The sequence below is a fragment of the Pteropus alecto genome, unplaced genomic scaffold, assembly GCF_000325575.1.
Source record: "Pteropus alecto unplaced genomic scaffold, ASM32557v1 scaffold25, whole genome shotgun sequence".
In the NCBI taxonomy this organism is placed as follows: domain Eukaryota; kingdom Metazoa; phylum Chordata; class Mammalia; order Chiroptera; family Pteropodidae; genus Pteropus; species Pteropus alecto.
Genome location: NW_006441955.1, coordinates 29,896,788 through 29,915,278, shown reverse-complemented (window position 1 = coordinate 29,915,278; position 18,491 = coordinate 29,896,788). Strand labels below are relative to the sequence as shown.

The 18,491-nt window shown below is 41.2% G+C and overlaps 1 protein-coding gene across 1 annotated transcript in view; it reads left to right on the top strand.

The window, feature by feature from the left end:
- Nucleotides 1-18,491, top strand: part of MCOLN2 (mucolipin 2) — a 35,325-nt gene that overhangs the window by 12,067 nt on the left and 4,767 nt on the right. The window contains 9 exon segments of the mRNA XM_025052080.1: nucleotides 2,011-2,095; nucleotides 2,200-2,296; nucleotides 4,008-4,107; nucleotides 8,620-8,732; nucleotides 9,908-10,057; nucleotides 11,474-11,575; nucleotides 11,681-11,803; nucleotides 18,405-18,482; nucleotides 18,484-18,491. The exon segment at nucleotides 18,484-18,491 is cut by the window's right edge and continues 133 nt beyond it. Of these exon segments, the coding sequence (XP_024907848.1) occupies nucleotides 2,011-2,095; nucleotides 2,200-2,296; nucleotides 4,008-4,107; nucleotides 8,620-8,732; nucleotides 9,908-10,057; nucleotides 11,474-11,575; nucleotides 11,681-11,803; nucleotides 18,405-18,482; nucleotides 18,484-18,491 (856 nt within the window).

The window sequence follows — 18,491 nt, the reverse complement described above, 5'->3', positions numbered from 1 at the left end:
TTTGTGTATATTTTTCACTCTTGGTTTGTCTCCCCTACTACAATGTGAGCTCCACATTGAAATCGTCTGTCTTGTTCATTGTTTTACCTTCAATGCCTGGCACAATGGCTGGCCCATAAACGCTTTCAACAAATATTTATTGAATAAACGAGTAAGTCGAGTATGAAACCTGGGCCTTTTGATGTTCCGAAGTAGGTGCTCAGAGGTCAGCCTTATCAAGTATATTGGTGAAGAGCTCAGACTCTGGAACTTGGGCACATGTAGATTTAAATTCTGGTTTCCATTAGCTAGCTGTGTGACCTTGAGGAAGTCTCTTGACCTCTCTGTGCCTTGGTTTGTCCCTCTGTAAAGTCACAACAGTAGTGCCTATCTCACAAAGTTGCTCTGGAGATTAAACAGGATAATGCATTAAATAAGAAAACATAGAGCTTTTAACACAGTGTCTGGCTCAGAGTAAGTACCTGGTATATTTTAGCTATTTTTATCATCATCATTCTTTTCTTATAGAAAACAAATTTCTTTTGATTAACTACTCTCATCATATCAATCAAGGGCCAGTCAGGAAAACCATCATTAAATTGTTTCTTGGCACTAATAATCTATTTGCCAATCACAGGGAGGCAGCCACTCTGCCACCCACCTTTCTTAAATATTGTGCCTGTTGAGTTGTCCATTCGGTTCTATGTCCTCGTTTTTGACCCAGGAAAACTAATTTTCACAAAATGTAAATATGTGCTGTATACCAGGACATATTTTGAGTGTCAGCCATACGCTAAGCAATGGGTTAATCACACACAACATAACGTACTCTTGCTCTCAAAGACCTTATCCTTTAGTTGAGGAGATAGATACGAAGATAAAGAGCTGCGAGTGTGGGAGAAGATTCGTAAAGAAGTAGCTATCGAGTCTACCCAGATTCTGGGCTACCTACTTAGTACCAGGCCCTGGCTTTTCCGTTTCAAAGACAGACACGGCCTGAGTGAGAGTCAGCCAGGCTGACTTCACAGCAGTTTTGTCGTCAGGGCTCTGTGACCTTGAAAGGTCTTCACCAGCTCTGGACCGCCTGGGTTTCCTGCCAAGGTGCTGGGCTACAGAATAATGGGACAAATTTTTATGTGAGGCTCTTGGAATCATTCTTCTATAGTTTACGGCTCATAATTTGTTTTTATTTGAATAAAGCATACATTCCTTTCCTTTCTCTTTAATTTTTATTTTAAAAAAGTACCAGACTAAACAGAAAAGTTGCAAAAGTCTAAAAGATTTCCTTGTACACACTTCATCTAGATTTCCCAAATGCTAATGTTTTGCTTTATCATTCTTCCTGTGTTTAAATATTTCTCCTGAAACGTATGCGAATGAGAGGCCAACATGATGTCTCTTTACCTCTAAATATTTCAAATGTGCATATTTCCTAAGAACATTCTCTCATGCAACCAGACATTGCTCAGAAGCATGAAAGAGCATTGGTACAATACTATTCTCTACAAACCCTGTCCCATTTCATCAACCATCCTAATGTTCTCCATAGCAAAGGACTTGCCCCAACTGCCTTGGTCCAGTATCACGATTTGCATTTAGCCGTCATGTCTCTTTACTCTCCTTTAATCTGGAGCAAAACAAAGTTCCTTGGTCTGTTGTTTGGGGATTTTTTTTCTTTCTCTTTCTTTTCCCCTCTACTTCGATGACCTCGACATTTTAAAAAGTAGAATGTCCCTCCTCTTTGGGTTTTTCCGTTTATGACTAGATTTGAGGCATTTTGGCAGGAAGACTGCACAACTGGTATGTTATTCCAGGAGGTGCATGGTATCTATGGTGTTAACCTGGATCAGTTGGGCGGGGTGCTGTCTGCTGTGTTCTCCACTGTAAAGATACTGATCTTCCTATTGTAATTAGTGAGTATTTTTGTGGGGAGATACTTTGGAAGTATCCTGCTTCTCATCACACTTTGGCCCACTAGTTTTAGCATCTGATTCTTGCCTGAAGCAATTCTGTCATTCTTCATTGTCCTAGATTGTATTCACTTAGACCTCCAGACCCTCTCTAAGGATGCTGAGGACTGGAAGAACTCATCATTCTTCAGACTGGAATTTTATAGGTAAATAAGTTTTTAAGTCTCATTTCCCAGGGGACACAAATGAAGAAAGGAGAGTGGATAGTAAGACTGTGGTAATTTATACCTTGTGATATTTTTTTATGCAGGCTCTTACAAGTTAAAATCTCCTTTCACCTCAAAGGCATCGACCTACAGACGATCCTTTCCCGAGAGGTACCAGACTGTTATGCCTTCCAGAATACGGCAAGTGACAATTTTACTAAGCCACGTTTTTTGTTCTCTACTGCCTTTTGTAGATGTAGAGTGTAAAACACACAAGCCTAAGGATATGTTAAATGCAATTGTGTTTAAAACAGTTTAATGACACTTTGTAGAAACCCTTACTTCTGAATGAAGCAAGCCCATTCCAACTTTTTAAAATAAAATTTCTGGGTTAAAAAGAGAAGTTTTCGAAATTGGCTTTGACCTCTTCCTCTTCTAACACAGTTTTTTTTTTTTAAAAAAAGTTTACGAGAAGTGTTTTAAGTGTTTATATTTTCCCCACTTTCAAAGGAGGGTCTTTACAAACGTAGCAAATGCTTCCAAACCTTGAAGCAGAAACTTCCCCCTTGATCTGAAGGCCAGTCTGCAAAGGTTCAGTTTTTTCTGCTTTTATTTTGGGAGTAGACATATGCAGTAGAAGAGACTACTCACTCTTGTGGAAGAGTAACCTTCCTTCTCACTTTCACAGAGTTTCATGCTTTTCCTTCCTTCCTCTCTCCTTTCCTTCCTTCCTTCTTCCCTCTATCCCTCCCTCCCTCCCTTCCTTCCTCCTTTCCTTCCTCCCTTTCTTCTTCCCTTCCTTCTTTCCCCTTTCCCTCCTTCCCTCCTTTATGTATATGGAGGAGCAAAACTGAAAGCTGAACTGAAAGTTGTATGTAAATGTCTTTTAGCAATTCAGAAGAGTATGTTATTCAACAGCGATCAACAAACTCTATGCACCAGACATTGCCGTGCTCTAGAGGTACAGTGGAAGCTTATAGCCTAGCAAAAGAGATAGATAGAAAAATAAGTAAGAAAGAAATAACAACAATAATAAATTGTGACGTGGTGAGGAAGCATATCTCCGGCAGAGAAGAGCATGATTAACTGCCCTGAAGAGACCTACACATAATGGAACACATTATGAAATTCAAAATATTCACAGGCAGAGAACGTGAGAGCTGAAAGTGTAGATGACCTATGATTAAATTCACAAGCACTGGAGCATCTCTGAACACAAGCCACCTTCTGTGTAACTCAAGAATATCACTATGACCAAACCAGAGATTCAAGAATTAGCCTGTGACCTCTGACTAAACCTCCACTAACTCTGGCACTCGAGATCTCATTTCCCCTCAGGAAACCCCCTAAAATACTTCTCAAAAACTTTAAAATACTCAGCATATTTCACTTATAAATTTTAAGTGATTGAAACATAATATGGAAGATTGAGGATCTTTGGATATCTTAAATTCAGCCTGCAGCCTTGGAGCAAGCTTTGTCACTTCTGAAAACATTATGTGTAGCACTTGAGGCAAACAGAAAAATAATCTCCAGGCTAGTAAAAACCTAAATTTCATATCCATAGGATTAAGTTGAAGCAAATGCTTTTAAATGCCATCCGGTGTAATATATGAGATCATTGTGTTCTCTTGTCAAAGACTGGTGAATCTCATTTCTGGTCCTGGGACTAGTTGGCTGTTTTGCTTTAGCATTTCTGTGAACCTGCAGGTAGATTTAGTAGAACTTCATATATTCACCCTTTGGACCATATATTTTCATTAACAGTGGAAAGCTGTGAAGGAGTCATGTAATGAGGACATTTTTATCAGTATAATTTTGGATCAACACGCTGTTTGGATGCCATTAATATTTTAAGCAAAGTCTATCTAACAGGACATACTTTCTGCTCTCCATACATTTGTGTCTCCAGATTACGTTTGACAATAAAGCTCACAGTGGCAAAATCAAAATCTATTTTGACAGCGATGCTAACATTGAAGAATGTAAAGACTTAAACATATCTGGATCTGGTAAGTAAGTTACATGCTTGCCCATTGTGGATTATGAATGAGTTTTAGCATTTGATTTTTGGATTTGAGGTGTTTAAATGGTTTATTCGGATGCTGATAGGAAGAAAGGGCTCTGGAGAACCACACCTTGAGCATTAGATTCTCAAAACTTTGCATTTTTATTCAGTTCAGCAAATATTGATTGTAGACCTCTTAGGAGAGACAGCATGGTCCAGTGGTTAGGGGCCAGCCTTTCCAGCCACACTATCTGGGGGCTGAGGTCTTGGTTCTGTGTACTATGTCTGTGATCTCTGATGAATTACTTAACCTCTCTCTGGCTCAGTATTTTTCTCTGCAAAATGAGGACAAGAATAATCCCTTCAGGATGTTGAATATTAAATAAGTTAAGATGTAAAGCAACGCACTGAAAACAAGAGTTGGAACATAGTTAATTGCTGGGTACTCTGGAAAAGAAAGTAAACTCCTGAGTGAGAGAGACAGATGTGCTTATAAAATCTCCAATCTGTCATGGTTAGGAGTAAGTGGTGGTGGCACAAAGGGTATGAGGGTGAAGAAAGCAAAGGTTCATTTTACTGGGGCAGAGTGAGAAATAAAACGAAGCGATGATTCTCCGAGAAGATATGCTTTGATCTGAGCCTTTTACAATGGAGAGGGATGGAGGCCTTCGGAGCCCAGAGAGCAGCCTATGCAAACACACTGGGTCATTTACTCAGTCATGACTCAGAAAACACCTCTTGACCCATAGTTTAAATTGGGCTACACAGAACTTGTTTTCCCTAAGGGTTCGGGATGACGTTAATGATGGAAGGTCAATATTTTTTGATATATAAGTTTTGTTTTGCTGAATTTGCCTTTGACCAGATTATTAGAACAAATTAAAATGCAAAATATTTAGATAGTTCCTAAATATTTTAGGTTAGTTTAAATCTAGATTCAAGGTGTGGCCTGCTGCTTTCCAGTTTTACATGTCCTGATGAAGTTTTGGTTTCGAAGTTCCAGTAACTGATTTAAGCCTCTGATCAGAATATACAGTTTTACTTTCTGTTATAAGTAATTACTGCGCCTCCGCAGACACACAGTATCCCATGGAAATGCACAGATCAGATGCTTATTTCCCAAGTCCAAGTATAGGTTGCAGCCATTTTATGTGAAAAAAGCTCACTTTGTTACATATGAAATGTGGTTTGGAATAGTCATTGTGACCAAATGAGTTAGTCAATCAAAAGTGTTCGTGGAGCACAGTTTCCTTGCTCCCCACAGGGCTCCTTGGAACACCGGGGGCGGGAGTCGGGGGGGTGAGGGGTGGGAGGGATGTTTCCTTGCCTGTCTACACGCAGAAGAAAGGAGCTCTGGCTCCCTCCTGTGGCCAGTGAGGAGAAACGCTAATGTTTATACATGCTCCCAGACCTGCCGTCCTAAGAAACCAGATTCTGTCACTAGGAAAACACGAATTTAAAACAAAATGATAACACTTGAAAGTCTTAAAAAGCTGAAGTTTGGAAACCAGCTTAGGAAATGGAGGTTCCCTCCCCACCTGCATATCTGAAGTGATCTGATGGGTTGATCGTCCTGGCTTTAGGGAAGTGGCGAGATGGAGAGTGGGACAAAGGCAAGGGTGACATCTGGTGGGATCCTCGCGCTATTTCCAAAACGTTCTGAGGTTCATTCACATCCATTTACTTACCCTGAGGCTTCTCTCTCCTTCTGATCATTACCTGTTATCTCAAGGCAAAATATGAGAGAATGTCCATTTTTCATACAAATCACATATTACTTTTTATGACTTCTGATACCCATCCCCAAGTGTGCCCATAACCTTTACTTTTAACTTGATTTCATGAAAGTAGCAATTTGAGCATGAGGGGCTGGAGAAGGTCTTGGCGAGCAAGACCCCCACTGATGGGTGATGTGAGTGTCACAAGGAAAGAGAGTTTAGTAAGTGCGGGATGTACCGGTTAGAGTCACACAGGCGGGCAGTGGTGGTGCGCGTAGGTCTTCTCAGGGCCTCGGAAAGGACTGGCATTTTATAAGATTTTCAATCTCATTTTCTCAAGCACTGCCCCTATTCCCTCCATCCCAATCCATAGGTCTCCCTCTCCCCTCAAAAAGCGGTCTTGGGTTCTGGTCTTGTTGTGTTACTTTCTCACCTACGCATTAGATCAGGGGTCCCCAACCCCTGGGCCGTGGACCAGTACCAGTCTGTGGCCTGTTAGGAACCGGGCTGCAGCCGGAGCAGGAGGTGAGCAAGCAAAGCATCATCTGTATTTGCAGCTGCTCCCCAGTGCCTCAGTGCCTCAGCTCCACCTCAGATCATCAGGCTTTAGATTCTCATAGGAGCAGTGGTCCCTGGTGCCAAAAATGTTGGGGACCACTGCCTTAGATGATGTCTTGATGTAACCTTAATGTCTGAAGTGTAAAATGACTGAAGGTAGATATAAGTGCTAGGCGCTAGGCCCAGTTCTGATAAGCACTCTGCATGGACGGACAGTTTCACCTGGCTTCCTGATAGTCTGTGAAGCAGGTGCAGTTGCCCCCGCCCCCCATTTTGTAGTGAGGCGTCTGAAGTTTAGTAATGCTAAATAATTTGTTCAGCAAATTATGTTTACCAGCTGGCTATGGTCATATCACACTGGTTGAGCAGCTTTGCCCTCAGACACTTAGGCCATTGTCCCTCACGCCCTTGTTAGTAGTAAATCTGTGGACACTCCAGTCTTTCTCATAAACGCCTTCCCTGCAGAGGTGTCACTGGGGAGCAATGTGACTTTAGACTCCCCTGAAGTTGCCTGTCTCCAGTGCTGTTTCCTGCTCCTCTGGCCTTTCTCCATCTCTTTCCTGAGTTTGTTTCCTCTTCTAATTCTCAAATATTACTGACCACCAACCCCCATCCCCATTTCTCTCTGAGTGGCTCTGTCCACACCCATGGCTTTAGCTGCCACTGAGTCATCCTTTCTTGTCATGAACATCCAGTCTGAGCTCAATTTACCCAAGACAGAAAACCAGGAGTCATTCCTGGCCCGTCCTTCTTCCTCCTTCCTTAGGTCCCATTGGAGATCAGGTTGACTCTCCATCTCTCGCCACTTTGTACCTTCTTCATCTGTGCCTCTAACTTAGCTTAGACCTTCACAAGTTCTAAGTTTATTTGATAGTCTTTTCATGTTCTGCTGGAGTCGTTGCATTTATTTGTAAGCATACTGAAGCATTATGCTAAGTACAGGTACCGTAGTGTTGACAAAATACATATGGTCCCTGCCTCCCAGAGTCAACCATTAGTGAGGAAGATGGACATCAAATGATACCATAGTGACCACTATAAGAGTTTGCTATTATTATTTACCTGGAGCTGTTCTAAGTGCTTTCATATATGAACTTGTTTAATCCTCACAACAGCCCTATGATATAGATAATTTTTATTCTACCCATTTTTCGGATGGGGAAACTGAGGCACCTTCCCCAAGGCTGCTCAGCTTCTGCGTGCAGAGCTGAGATTCAGACCCAGGTTTTCAGGCCCAAGAGGCTGTGTCCTTTTCTGTTCCTGTGCTCCTTGCTGTGCTCTTTGAAGACATAATTACAAGTACAGAGGTCATCAAGCAAAGGAGAGTTAAAAGGAGCTATACGTGTATTCGTTTGTGGAGAGTGCTATGAAAGTATCGGGGAGGGGATAATAAAGATGGGAATTTAGAGAATTCTGTTCAGAGAGGAAGATACTCAGTCTGAAACCCAAGTCTGAAAAAAATAAACATGCCGTTCCAGGCAGAGGGATAAGCATGTGCAAAGTCCCTGAGGCAAGAGAGAGAACTTGGTAGAAGTAGGGAAGGAGGAAGACCAGTGTGCCCTCAGGGTAGAGAAGATGGGGGAAGAGCAGTGATTGGCAGGTGGTGAGATGCAGGGGTGGGCAGGGGACTAAACAAAGGAGAGCCATGGTTGGGATTTGGGACAATACCGTGAAGTCTGATTGAAGTTAAGTTTACAGTTTCATCTTCCTCCACTTCATTCCCCGTGCTACTGTGTTCCAAGACAAAAATCTGATTATTACTCTCCTCTTACTTCCGTTCCAAGAAGCTACTTTCTCCATGTGCAGAAAATGCTTATTGAATTGGCACTCTTTGCTGGGAAAGTGCACAGTAAGATTGAGAAGCAGAAATGGGGATTCTAAATTGTTGGTATTTTAAATTGTTTGTTCTTTCATTAATGGAGAAATTGATGTTTGTGCTTTTATGTGAAAGAACTCAGAGTATATCGGTAGCTTTGCTTTTTTGAATGGAGCCCAGTGGACCACCTTCTGTCAAGTTCCATTCTATAGTAAATATTTACAAATGCATTTTAGTACATCTAAGAGTTTATATGTTTTTAAATGCGTAACTCTTACTATCGGGATGGTTTACCTTATTTGTGGACTTCTGAACGAATGCATTGCAATTCGTTTCTGATGTTTGAGAAACAAATTGATCTTTTTCAACTGCCATGTTGTCTGGAAATTATTTCCAAGTAAGAAGTTCTGCTTTTGTTCCTCAGTCCAGAAAAATACTCAGTATGTCCTGGTGTTTGATGCATTCGTCATTGTGATTTGCTTGGCATCTCTTATTCTGTGCACAAGATCCATCGTTCTTGCTCTAAGTTTACGAAAGGTAAGTATGTGTTTGAATTTTCTCCCTCCCCTCTTGGCCTCCGCCCTCAATTTGTTCAAACAGTGGACGCTGATGTTGGGTCATCCTGCCCTTTCTGGAGCCCTTGACTAAATTAGAGTCCTTTGAGTGATTGCCCCACTACAAGGCATTAATCAACCTGAGGTGTGTAGGGTGAGTAAAAGCCCCTGGCATGTCAGGTGAGATCAGATAATTATCCTGCTTTAAAACTGAACTAATAAGCACAGGTACACAATGGTGAACTCTCAAGCTTTTGAATGTTTCCAGAATAAATGAAACCCTTTTAAATTCAGGAGTGATCTTAAGTATAGAATAATAGCATGTGTGGGTTTTATCCTTTGTCTTCAAATCAGAGTTCATTTTGACAGGGAGGCATGGTAAATGGGTTATAATGAAGCGTAGAATACTTTAAAATTCTCCTCCGAGTTTCATTTTACCTTTTTTTACTCTCAGGACTCTGGCGAATGTATATTCCAGCTCCCCGCAAGCCTCACTCTGGTTTGTGGCATGTGTGTAAATGCAGGCTGGGGTCAGGTGCTCAAAGTCATCAGAATACCGTTCGTGGAGCAAGGATATAGTCTACATTCTACTTTTCTTATTCTTGACATTTGTCAACTTATTTTGTAAATACCTGCTTCTCTTACCAACCCCCACCCCCACCCAAATCACTTGATGCTCTGATCCAAGGTCAGGGTTCTGGTTCTGCCAAGACGGTGGGGGCATTGGGAGCACAAACTTTGGAGCTGGTATACCTGCACTCAAGTCCTGGCTTAGCTTCTCCATGCCTCAGTTTCCTTCTCTGGAAGATAGGGCTGATAGTGCCCGGTTCATAGGGTGCTGTCTGGTTGAGTGAGTTGATGATACATAAAGTAGTTGGAATGTACTACGTACTAGCTCTTATGACAAGAGTCTATTGGAGTTAGAGCATACGCATTTAATGTTTGAGTTCATTTGGCAGGCACTTGGATGCTTACTTCTAGCTGGGATAAATTAGGGGGGAAAGTGTGGGCCATAATTTCCAGCCTTGAAGTGGGTATATCTAATCGGAAAAGGTAATACTATATCATTTTACAGGCGAGAGCACTTTTTGCATTTGTCTTCTCCTTCAAGAGGGCAGTGTGGTTTGTAAGAAATGCTTTTTAAAATGTTTGCTGCAGAGATTTCTAAATTTTTTCCTGGAGAAGTACAAGCGACGTGTGTGTAATGCCGACCAATGGGAGTTCATCAACGGATGGTATGTCCTGGTGATTATCAGCGACCTAATGACAATAATTGGATCTATATTAAAAATGGAAATTAAAGTAAAGGTGAGTGGCAACTTATTTTAAATCTGTTGTTCTTTCTGTCCTTATGGATGATCCTACATACTTTAAGATATAAAATCCTGTGGCGACTGCTTTGATTCTCATGTTTCCCCTTTTCTCACACCCATAAAATTGAAGCTTCCTCTGACCTGATTCCTCATGAAGGAAAAATAAGGAAGCTGATATTCTTGGGAGATGATATTCGTTATGAATATCCCCAGGAAACCTGGTAGCGTTTTCAGAATAGAAACTGAGGTTTGAGAAGATTGGTTGTTTCAGTGGGGTTTTTTTTTTTTAAGTTGCAAAAGGAGCAGCTGACCCATGAACCAAGCATGTCAAGAGCCAGTGGTGACCGTCCATGACCAGTGGGTGCTCTGATGAAGGGGGTGAGGGCAGCAATATTTGAGTGTCTACTAGGTGCCTGACAGTATGTATAACTTAGTTGATGTAATCGCATGACAAAGTCTTGACTCCTTCACCCAGCTGTCCTCCCCTCCATGGGATGCTGTCAGCCAGAAAATCTTACCAACTTTACCTCCAGACACTAAAGCGCCTGCCTCGTGTCTGTCCCGCCTCCCTCAGGCTTCCTCCAGGCCGACTTCCTTTCTGGCCTGGACGATTGCAACAGCTTCCTCATTGCTTGTCCTGCGCTCAGCCTTCTACCCCTCAGCTCTATTCACCATTCACACAGATGTCAGGGGAATGTTTCTGGAAATATCTATCTTGCCATTATAATCCTTTCTGCCTGACAGGACCCCCATTGGGTGAAGTGGCCTCCGGGGTCCTCATCATTTAGCTCTGCCTTCCTCTCCAAGAGTAGCTCACACTGACCCATGGTACCGCCCTTCTGCGACCTCTTGCCAGCTCTCAGCATTGGGCCTTTGTTCCACTTTTGTCTGCAGAGCTCTTGCCCAGCTGTCCTCCAGGCCCAGCTCCGTTCTGGGGTCACACCCATGGGAAGGCCTTTGTGATTAACCGGGCATAGTGTCTCATTGCACTTAGCATGTTATATCAGAATCGTGTTTGTCTCCTCCATTAGATCTAGAAACCCTTGAGAGGAGGAACTGTGTTAGCAAATCATGTTTGAGCTTTCTTTCCAAAGTAGCCTAATGGTGTTATTTCATATTTAACAAACACCATTTGTTTATATTCTTTTATGCCTAGGTCAGCGGTAAATGCATTTTCTATTTCAGGATATTATTTGAACAAAAAATCAGTTCAACCAATTGAAATACCAAAAGGAAATGAGGGACCCGTTTGGAACTGTGCTTTCTATTATTTTCTTTTACAGTTTAAAAATTCTTAGTGTCACCTATGGAGAGGCAGGCATTCCATCTTTTCCCAACCAACTTAAAGTGAGGCTAATAAGCTGAATGGAGGAGAATATTTGGCTCATATGTCTGTTTTTTCATTCCTTAGAATCTCACAAATTACGATCTGTGCAGCATTTTGCTTGGAACATCTACTCTCTTCGTCTGGGTTGGAGTCATCAGATACCTGGGTTACTTCCAAAAATATAATGTAAGGATGTGGCATTGGGTGGTGCCACTGGGATTGAGATTCATTTCTTCTTTGGGTTCTAGTAAGCTCCTTTTTAATTCCCTCCGTTCTGTTATCTTTTTTCAGGTGCTCATTTTAACAATGCAAGCCTCACTGCCAAAAGTTCTTCGCTTCTGTGCCTGCGCTGGAATGATCTATCTGGGTTACACCTTCTGTGGCTGGATCGTCTTAGGACCCTACCATAACAAGGTGTGTAGCGCTGATTCTTCCTTCTGCAAGTCAGGCTCTCGAGACCGTTAAAAGTGGGTTTCCAGTACTAACCGTCTCCCCTTGCTGTCAGTAAGCCCGTACGTATCTTTGCATCAGTTTTCTTTTCCTTTTCAGGATATTGAAACTACTGCAAGAGACTAGAGAGCACATTTCACGGTTGTGTGGACTGGCTCACGGGGTCACATGTTAACCCAGTTGATCATCAAAAAACAAATGTTTGGACACGAGATCACTATAATAAAAGTGAAAATTAAATGAGGGAAATTATTACAAAATCTTTCTAATTTAAAGTATTAGGGCTTTCCTCCAAATTAACCGAAGAGAGTAAAGGCGGACAAGAACACCCGGGATGGTCCATATTCGGTTTATGGTTAAAACGATAACACATCTTGCTTGTCTTTGCAGGTGGTTTTGATGACAGCATCATCTTTATGCCTTATTAAAGATCGGTGTCTGAATTCTAAATTATTACTGGGCTTCAGTCAGCACCATAATCTCAGAGACATCAAAGTGATGCTCAGGTGTTCTTGTTTTAAAATGATAACTTCGATTGGTAGAAACATCAGGAAATAAAATTAGATAGGCCTTGTTTTCAAACCAAAAATGTAAAAGGAGTTATTGTACCTTGTAGTTTTTTCTTCCTTGGGCCTCTGGCAGTTGGGACCATGGAAACAACAAAAATAAAAATAACAGTGGCCAACATTGTATGCTTTGAGTGTTAGGCACTGTGCCAAGCGTTTCCGTCTTCTCTCTTGCTTAATCTCCACGACAGCCCAAGGTACTGTTATCTTGGCTTAGGTGCTTTGCAAGAAAAGAGGCAAAAATGAAAAGGATTACACTGAAACTTGTATAACAGCTCAGCCTTAAGTTTTGATCTTGATAGTTGTGTTAAACAAAATGTGTGATCAGATCTGATTTATCAACTGTTCACAAAAGATGAGCAATCCACAAAGCTCAAACTTTCTATGTTGTCTCACTGAAATATATCCTAGTATTCTGGCATACACCCAAGCTTTCTCCTCTTTAAGTGTTACATTTAGTATGTCCAAAGAGAACTATTGTTTTTTTGTCTGAGAAACCGTATAATTAACAAAGTGACAAACTCTGAATTAATAGTAAATCTTGATAATCTTATTGCTCTTCCAATTCCCTGCCACTGCCTTAAAGGTGACTCATAAGTAAAAATTGTTCTTTGATATAATCTCTCTGATCTGCAGAACTTATTGTCTTTGTGCCCAGGAAAATTTACATTTTTCTTTACTTGCCTCATGCTCTGAATGCTTTCCAAATTTTGTCACTAGAGGGCAGTGTTGCACTGTGTACAATAAATACTGAGTCAGGATTTCGGCTTTAATTCATTAGCTCTAAGGCCTCAAGACAAGAGGTCCTATCTCCTTTGCCCAACATCTCCCCTACACCATTATTATTCTTGAAGGTGCTCAGATAATGTTGCTTGAATTTAACTAATATAGCTACCATTCTTGACTGCTATATGCTAGATAGATAAGGTGTCCAAGTTCTGTAACTCTCTTGCTACGTTAACCTTCCCAGTAGCTCTGCGAGGAAATACCATCTTTTCACAGAAAACAGATATCTTAATGTGTTAGATAATTTTCCTGAAGCTGCACAGCTAGTAAATGGCAAAGATAGGATTCACACCCAGGTCCTCCTGACCCTAATCAATACGCATGCTTTGACTAATACTCTGTCGGGCTTTTCTTGGTATTATCTAAAACAGACCATTACAAAAGAGCATTTAGTTTGACCCAAGAAGAGATCAACTATGACAGGAAAACCTCATAATCAGTCTTATTTCTCTCAGTCTGTGTCAGGGTTATCTTGTGGAAAATGATGTTATTTGCTTTGTGAATCTGACTCCATTTTCATACGTTCAATTCTGACCTTTCAAAGGATTCAGGTGAGGTTGAGATGCTCTGGTCCAATACAAATATAGCAAGAGCTACAAATGAGAGCCACATGTGTATTTTAAAATTTTCTAGTAGCCATATTAAAAAATAATAATAAAACAGGTAAAATGGATTTAAATTATACATTTATTTAACCCAATGTATCTAAAATATTACTTTAGCATGTACTTAATATAAAATATTGAGGTATTTTACATTTTTTTTTTTTTTTTTTGGTACTACATTTTGAAATCTGGTATATGCTTTATACTGATAGCACCTCTCAGTTTGGACTAGCTATACATCAAGTGCTCAACAGTCACATGTGGCTAGCGGCTGCTCTAAATGGATGGCGTACCTCTCGCCTTGTGTCTCTAACTTAATGTCAACCTTCCGTTTATCCCCCAGAATAGCAGAGAGATAAGGGCTGTCTCCAGAACATTCTAGCAGATCTGTTTATGGATCTGTCTCCCATCTGTAGCCAGGCTGACAAACTGGGGAAATGCATAGGTGAATTAATGCAGTGAATGCACTAGTCAGTGGAAGGAGAAAACCTTTGGTCTGGTTCAGGACTTTTGTGCTTTTCTTTTCCATATTGCTTCTTCTTCGAATCTGAAGTTAGAAATGTTTCCTGCTCCCCTGTACCCCTCCTCCAAATTAACCCGCACTGTCAAAAATTTCAGGTTCTGCTAATTGGTATCTGTTGAATCAGAAGATCTTCAATATTACCTGAAGCGTTCAAAATCTGGACAGCACAGAAAGCATTTTCTAGGATCTAGAGTCACCCTTGGGTATAGAAGCTAACTCTTTCTTTAAACAAACAAACAAACAAACCACTCTAAAGAGGAGCTATCAGGAAAACTAGTTTTACTTTGCTGTCTGATTGGCAGCAAGAGTCCCACATTTAGCTTCCTGTTTTCCTGGTAGACATTGGATTTCAATGGTTCAGCTGAGAGAGAGTAAAGATACAAGTGTCCTGCCAATGCTGATTTCAGCACTAACGGACTTTGGCACAGCACCTTTCCAAAATGTCTGGGCACAGAGGGCTAAAGGCTGTTGATGTTTAATAATTCAAGATGTGGTTTGGAAGAACGTTAATATGGCTTTTACGTTTCCAGAAGACATTTTTGCTGTGAGGAATAAATCGTAGTCTTGCATCTTCCCTATATTACAAATGAGAAGACCAAGGCCTTGAAAAATCCTTGGACTTCGCTAATGTCATGGATAAAAATTAGGCAGAACCCGCATTACATTTTCATGCTTTCGAGGCCTCTAGTTTTAGCCAAGCACCTCTCTTTTCAAAAGAACTGTTAGCCAGGTAATACATTTTACCTGAATGTTGCACGAAGTTCTTAGCACCAGCCCTTGAAGCAAATGGTTACGTCATTCTCTGACATAAACATTGCAGGCTGTGTTTGCATTCAAATGAAAGTTCTTTCTGGCTCAATCGCAAAATTACCACTCACTTGTGGAACAAATGCTTGGGTTCTCACTGTGGTCCTATATAACCTATGGGGACTCTGTATGGAAATAATCATCTCATGTTTATTAAATGCTTACTGTGCACCAAGCATTGTCAAGTTCTGCTAGACTGAGTTCTCAGAGGGCGGTGACGATGTCTTACTGCTCTTTACAGTCCCCGCATCCAGCATGGTGCACAGAACACAGTAGGGTTGAATGAACAAAAATTAGTGCTTGCTTCCAGGGGCTTACAAGGTTCTAAGAACCAAAGCGACTCCCTAGAAACGCAGCCCTTCTGGACCTTAGGGCCTTATTTCGTTACCTTGGGTGTGATTCATGTTTACTTCCACTGTGGATTTTGGCCACTGGAACTGACTCTGATTCATAGCCGCTTCTTATAGAACAAAATGACAGGGTATGTGTCAATCATTTACCTTATTAGGTCTCTGTTTTAACTTTTGAGATGAAAATAATCTCACCTGCATAGAGGAGAGGATGATAGAATGGTTGTGAATAGCATTGCTGTTGAGACAGGTATTATGTCTAGACCAATACTAAATCACTGCACAGAAAACTAAGGAATGAATTAGGTATATACCGACCAACTGGCTGTTTGCAGTTCAGAAACCTGAAGCACAGATTATTACGGGTTCTTGAAATTAAAGAAAGGAATTGGCCAGAATCCAAAAAAAAAACTATGAGAAATATGAATTATTGATAGCGCTGTTAGAGTTGTAATTGATATCCACAGAAACCAGCTTTAATTTCATTATTTGAAGGCTAGAGGTGCGGATGGAAAATACTTATGCTGAGAACTGCCTGTCTCACTGTTAAATAATCTTCATGTTGTTGTGATTTGCTTAACTGGACGTCCCCTCCAGGTCTCTATGAAGAGCAGCTTGAGTTCTTCAGAGCTGTCACTGATGCAGCAAAGGCGCGGGCATGGTCCCTGTTTGGGGTACATTTGTGTCCTCTGCCCTGGTTCAGACTTTACCCTGTGTATCTAGTCGTGGAGCAGAGAGGGTCAGACATGGTGTTTCCTGTCTAGTTGGGGAACGGAGACGTATGTTCAAAACCAAGTAGAAGACCGACCAGTAGTTCATGATGTGGTTCTTACTGATACAGGACGGGGACAAGAGGTGCCAAGGCAGGCTGTCTTGAGGTAGACTTTGAAATAGCCTTTCAACGTTGGCTTAGTTAGACACAGAAGAAGAGGGTATGAGATAAAGAGAATAAACTCCATGAGAAAAAGATGGAAAAATAGGTCTGATATTGTGGGAGGAGAAAAGCACAGGGAAAAGCTGACAATGGGGAGATGGAAGGAGGCCACGTAAAGGAGGAATTAATCCCAGCCATCCGGGTATGGATTTTTCCTTTGCATTTAGACTTTCCGTATTATTAAGCAAGAAATACGACCAGAAAGCTATCTTCTGTGAAGTTTAGGTTTTACTGCAGCTTGGACTGGAGGGTGAAGAGGTTGGAGTGAAGACTTTCTTGGAGGTTTCAGTAATAATCCAGAGATAAGTGTTGACGTCAGTGTGGAGTAGAAAGACTGGATCAGAGAAACATCATAGGGGCAGACAGACCTTAGAAGACTGAAGAGAGGGAGAGATTAATTAATTTAACACATAGTTTTAAGTACTTGATTATTTTGAAGTAAATGTTTTTTTGGTAGGAGACTGAAGTAAGTCACTGACGGGAATAGGGAAATTTGGAAGGAAAGCCCATTTTCTGGGTTAAAGTGGTAGAAGGTTTTATTTTGTTGCATGTGAAGTAGTACCACAGCTTCCAAACAGAGCTGTCCATAGACATTCATCAGGGACTTGGCTGTCCCCAAAGCCACACTGACTTAACGGACATTTGGCCCCCAGTGCTAAGAACAGCATTTGGTTCAAAACTCTATAGTAACTTGTTTCTGTGTTTTGAAAACCATATTATCTTTTGCCTATTAGGTCATTATTTTTCCTTAGGTAGAAGCTTTTTACATTAATCTAATGTTAACCCTCGTGCCTTAGAGATGTTAGTTTGTTAAGCACCTGCTGTTTGTTTTCATTCAGCGTGGCAGGAGTATGTCAGCCACGTAAGCAGGATGGCTGCTGCGGGATTCCAGCGGTATTCTATGTGATGTCGACATTTCTACCTGACACATCAAATCCACCTTGTCTAACACTGAGTTTGTCAGTAGTCCCTTCCCTCCCAGACTTATTTCCTCTTCAATTTCCTCCTTGGACTCCTTGTAAACCTAGGCTCCTTGCAAACCTGGACTCCTGCAGTCAGTCACCTCTCCAGGTAGCCCTGCCTCTTGGCTTCGCCCAGTGTAGGAGATCTTCCACGTGCTGTGGTTGTCCTTTAGAAACATGTCCGATCAGAACATGTCACTCTTCTGGCGGATGTTTTTTACTAGCTCGCAGTTATGGCCTCTATCAGTTTGAAGTGTGTGGAAGACCAAACGAGGCACAGACATGCCTCTCCAGCCACTCCTCAGGCTCAGCACTGTATTTCCCCTGTATTCACAGAGCAAATCCTTCCTTTCTCCTCTCACTGGTAAACTTTCCCACTTTCCCGTTTCTGACAGTCTTTAGTTTTTAACGTGCTGAAATCACTAAGACATGTGGTTGGGAAGGCTACAGGGAAACCACTCATTTAGCAACATTTTCTTGAGCCTATACTACTTCTCGGGAACCTCCACCTTTGTTGGTGGTGGAACCCAATTGCTACAGTCCTATCAGAAAGCGGTTTGGCAGATTGTAGCCTCAGAAATGTTCGTCGCTTAGACCCAATGACGGGAAAGAACATTATGCTTAGAAATGTTCCTTATGTAGTTCTTTATTAAAGCAAACATTATTGGGATGTCCAATGACAGAGAAATAGTTAAAATCGACATTTCCAAGGAATGGTCTATTAGATTTAACAAATGCTCTCTAAATGTGAGTAACGTAAGATAATGTTCAGGAGGAAAAGAATCAGATTCTAAAATTGTTAGATGCTATGACTACATATATATAAAAAACTGAGGGAAACGTCAAGAGATTGTCTTTGGGAATGTGGAGGAAGTTTTGAATAATGTTTTCCTACTTGTATTCTAGCCATCCTGAAATGAATGCTGCTCATAATAATTATGACAACAGCTTTAACAGATCAAGCTAACTAAATACTTCTCTGCTTTTCTGGATAACATGTCTCAAAAACTAATTTTGCTTTCCCCTTTTCAGTTTGTAGCTCTGAATACAGTTTCCGAGTGTTTGTTTTCTCTGGTCAACGGTGATGATATGTTTGCAACCTTTGCTCATCCAGCAGAA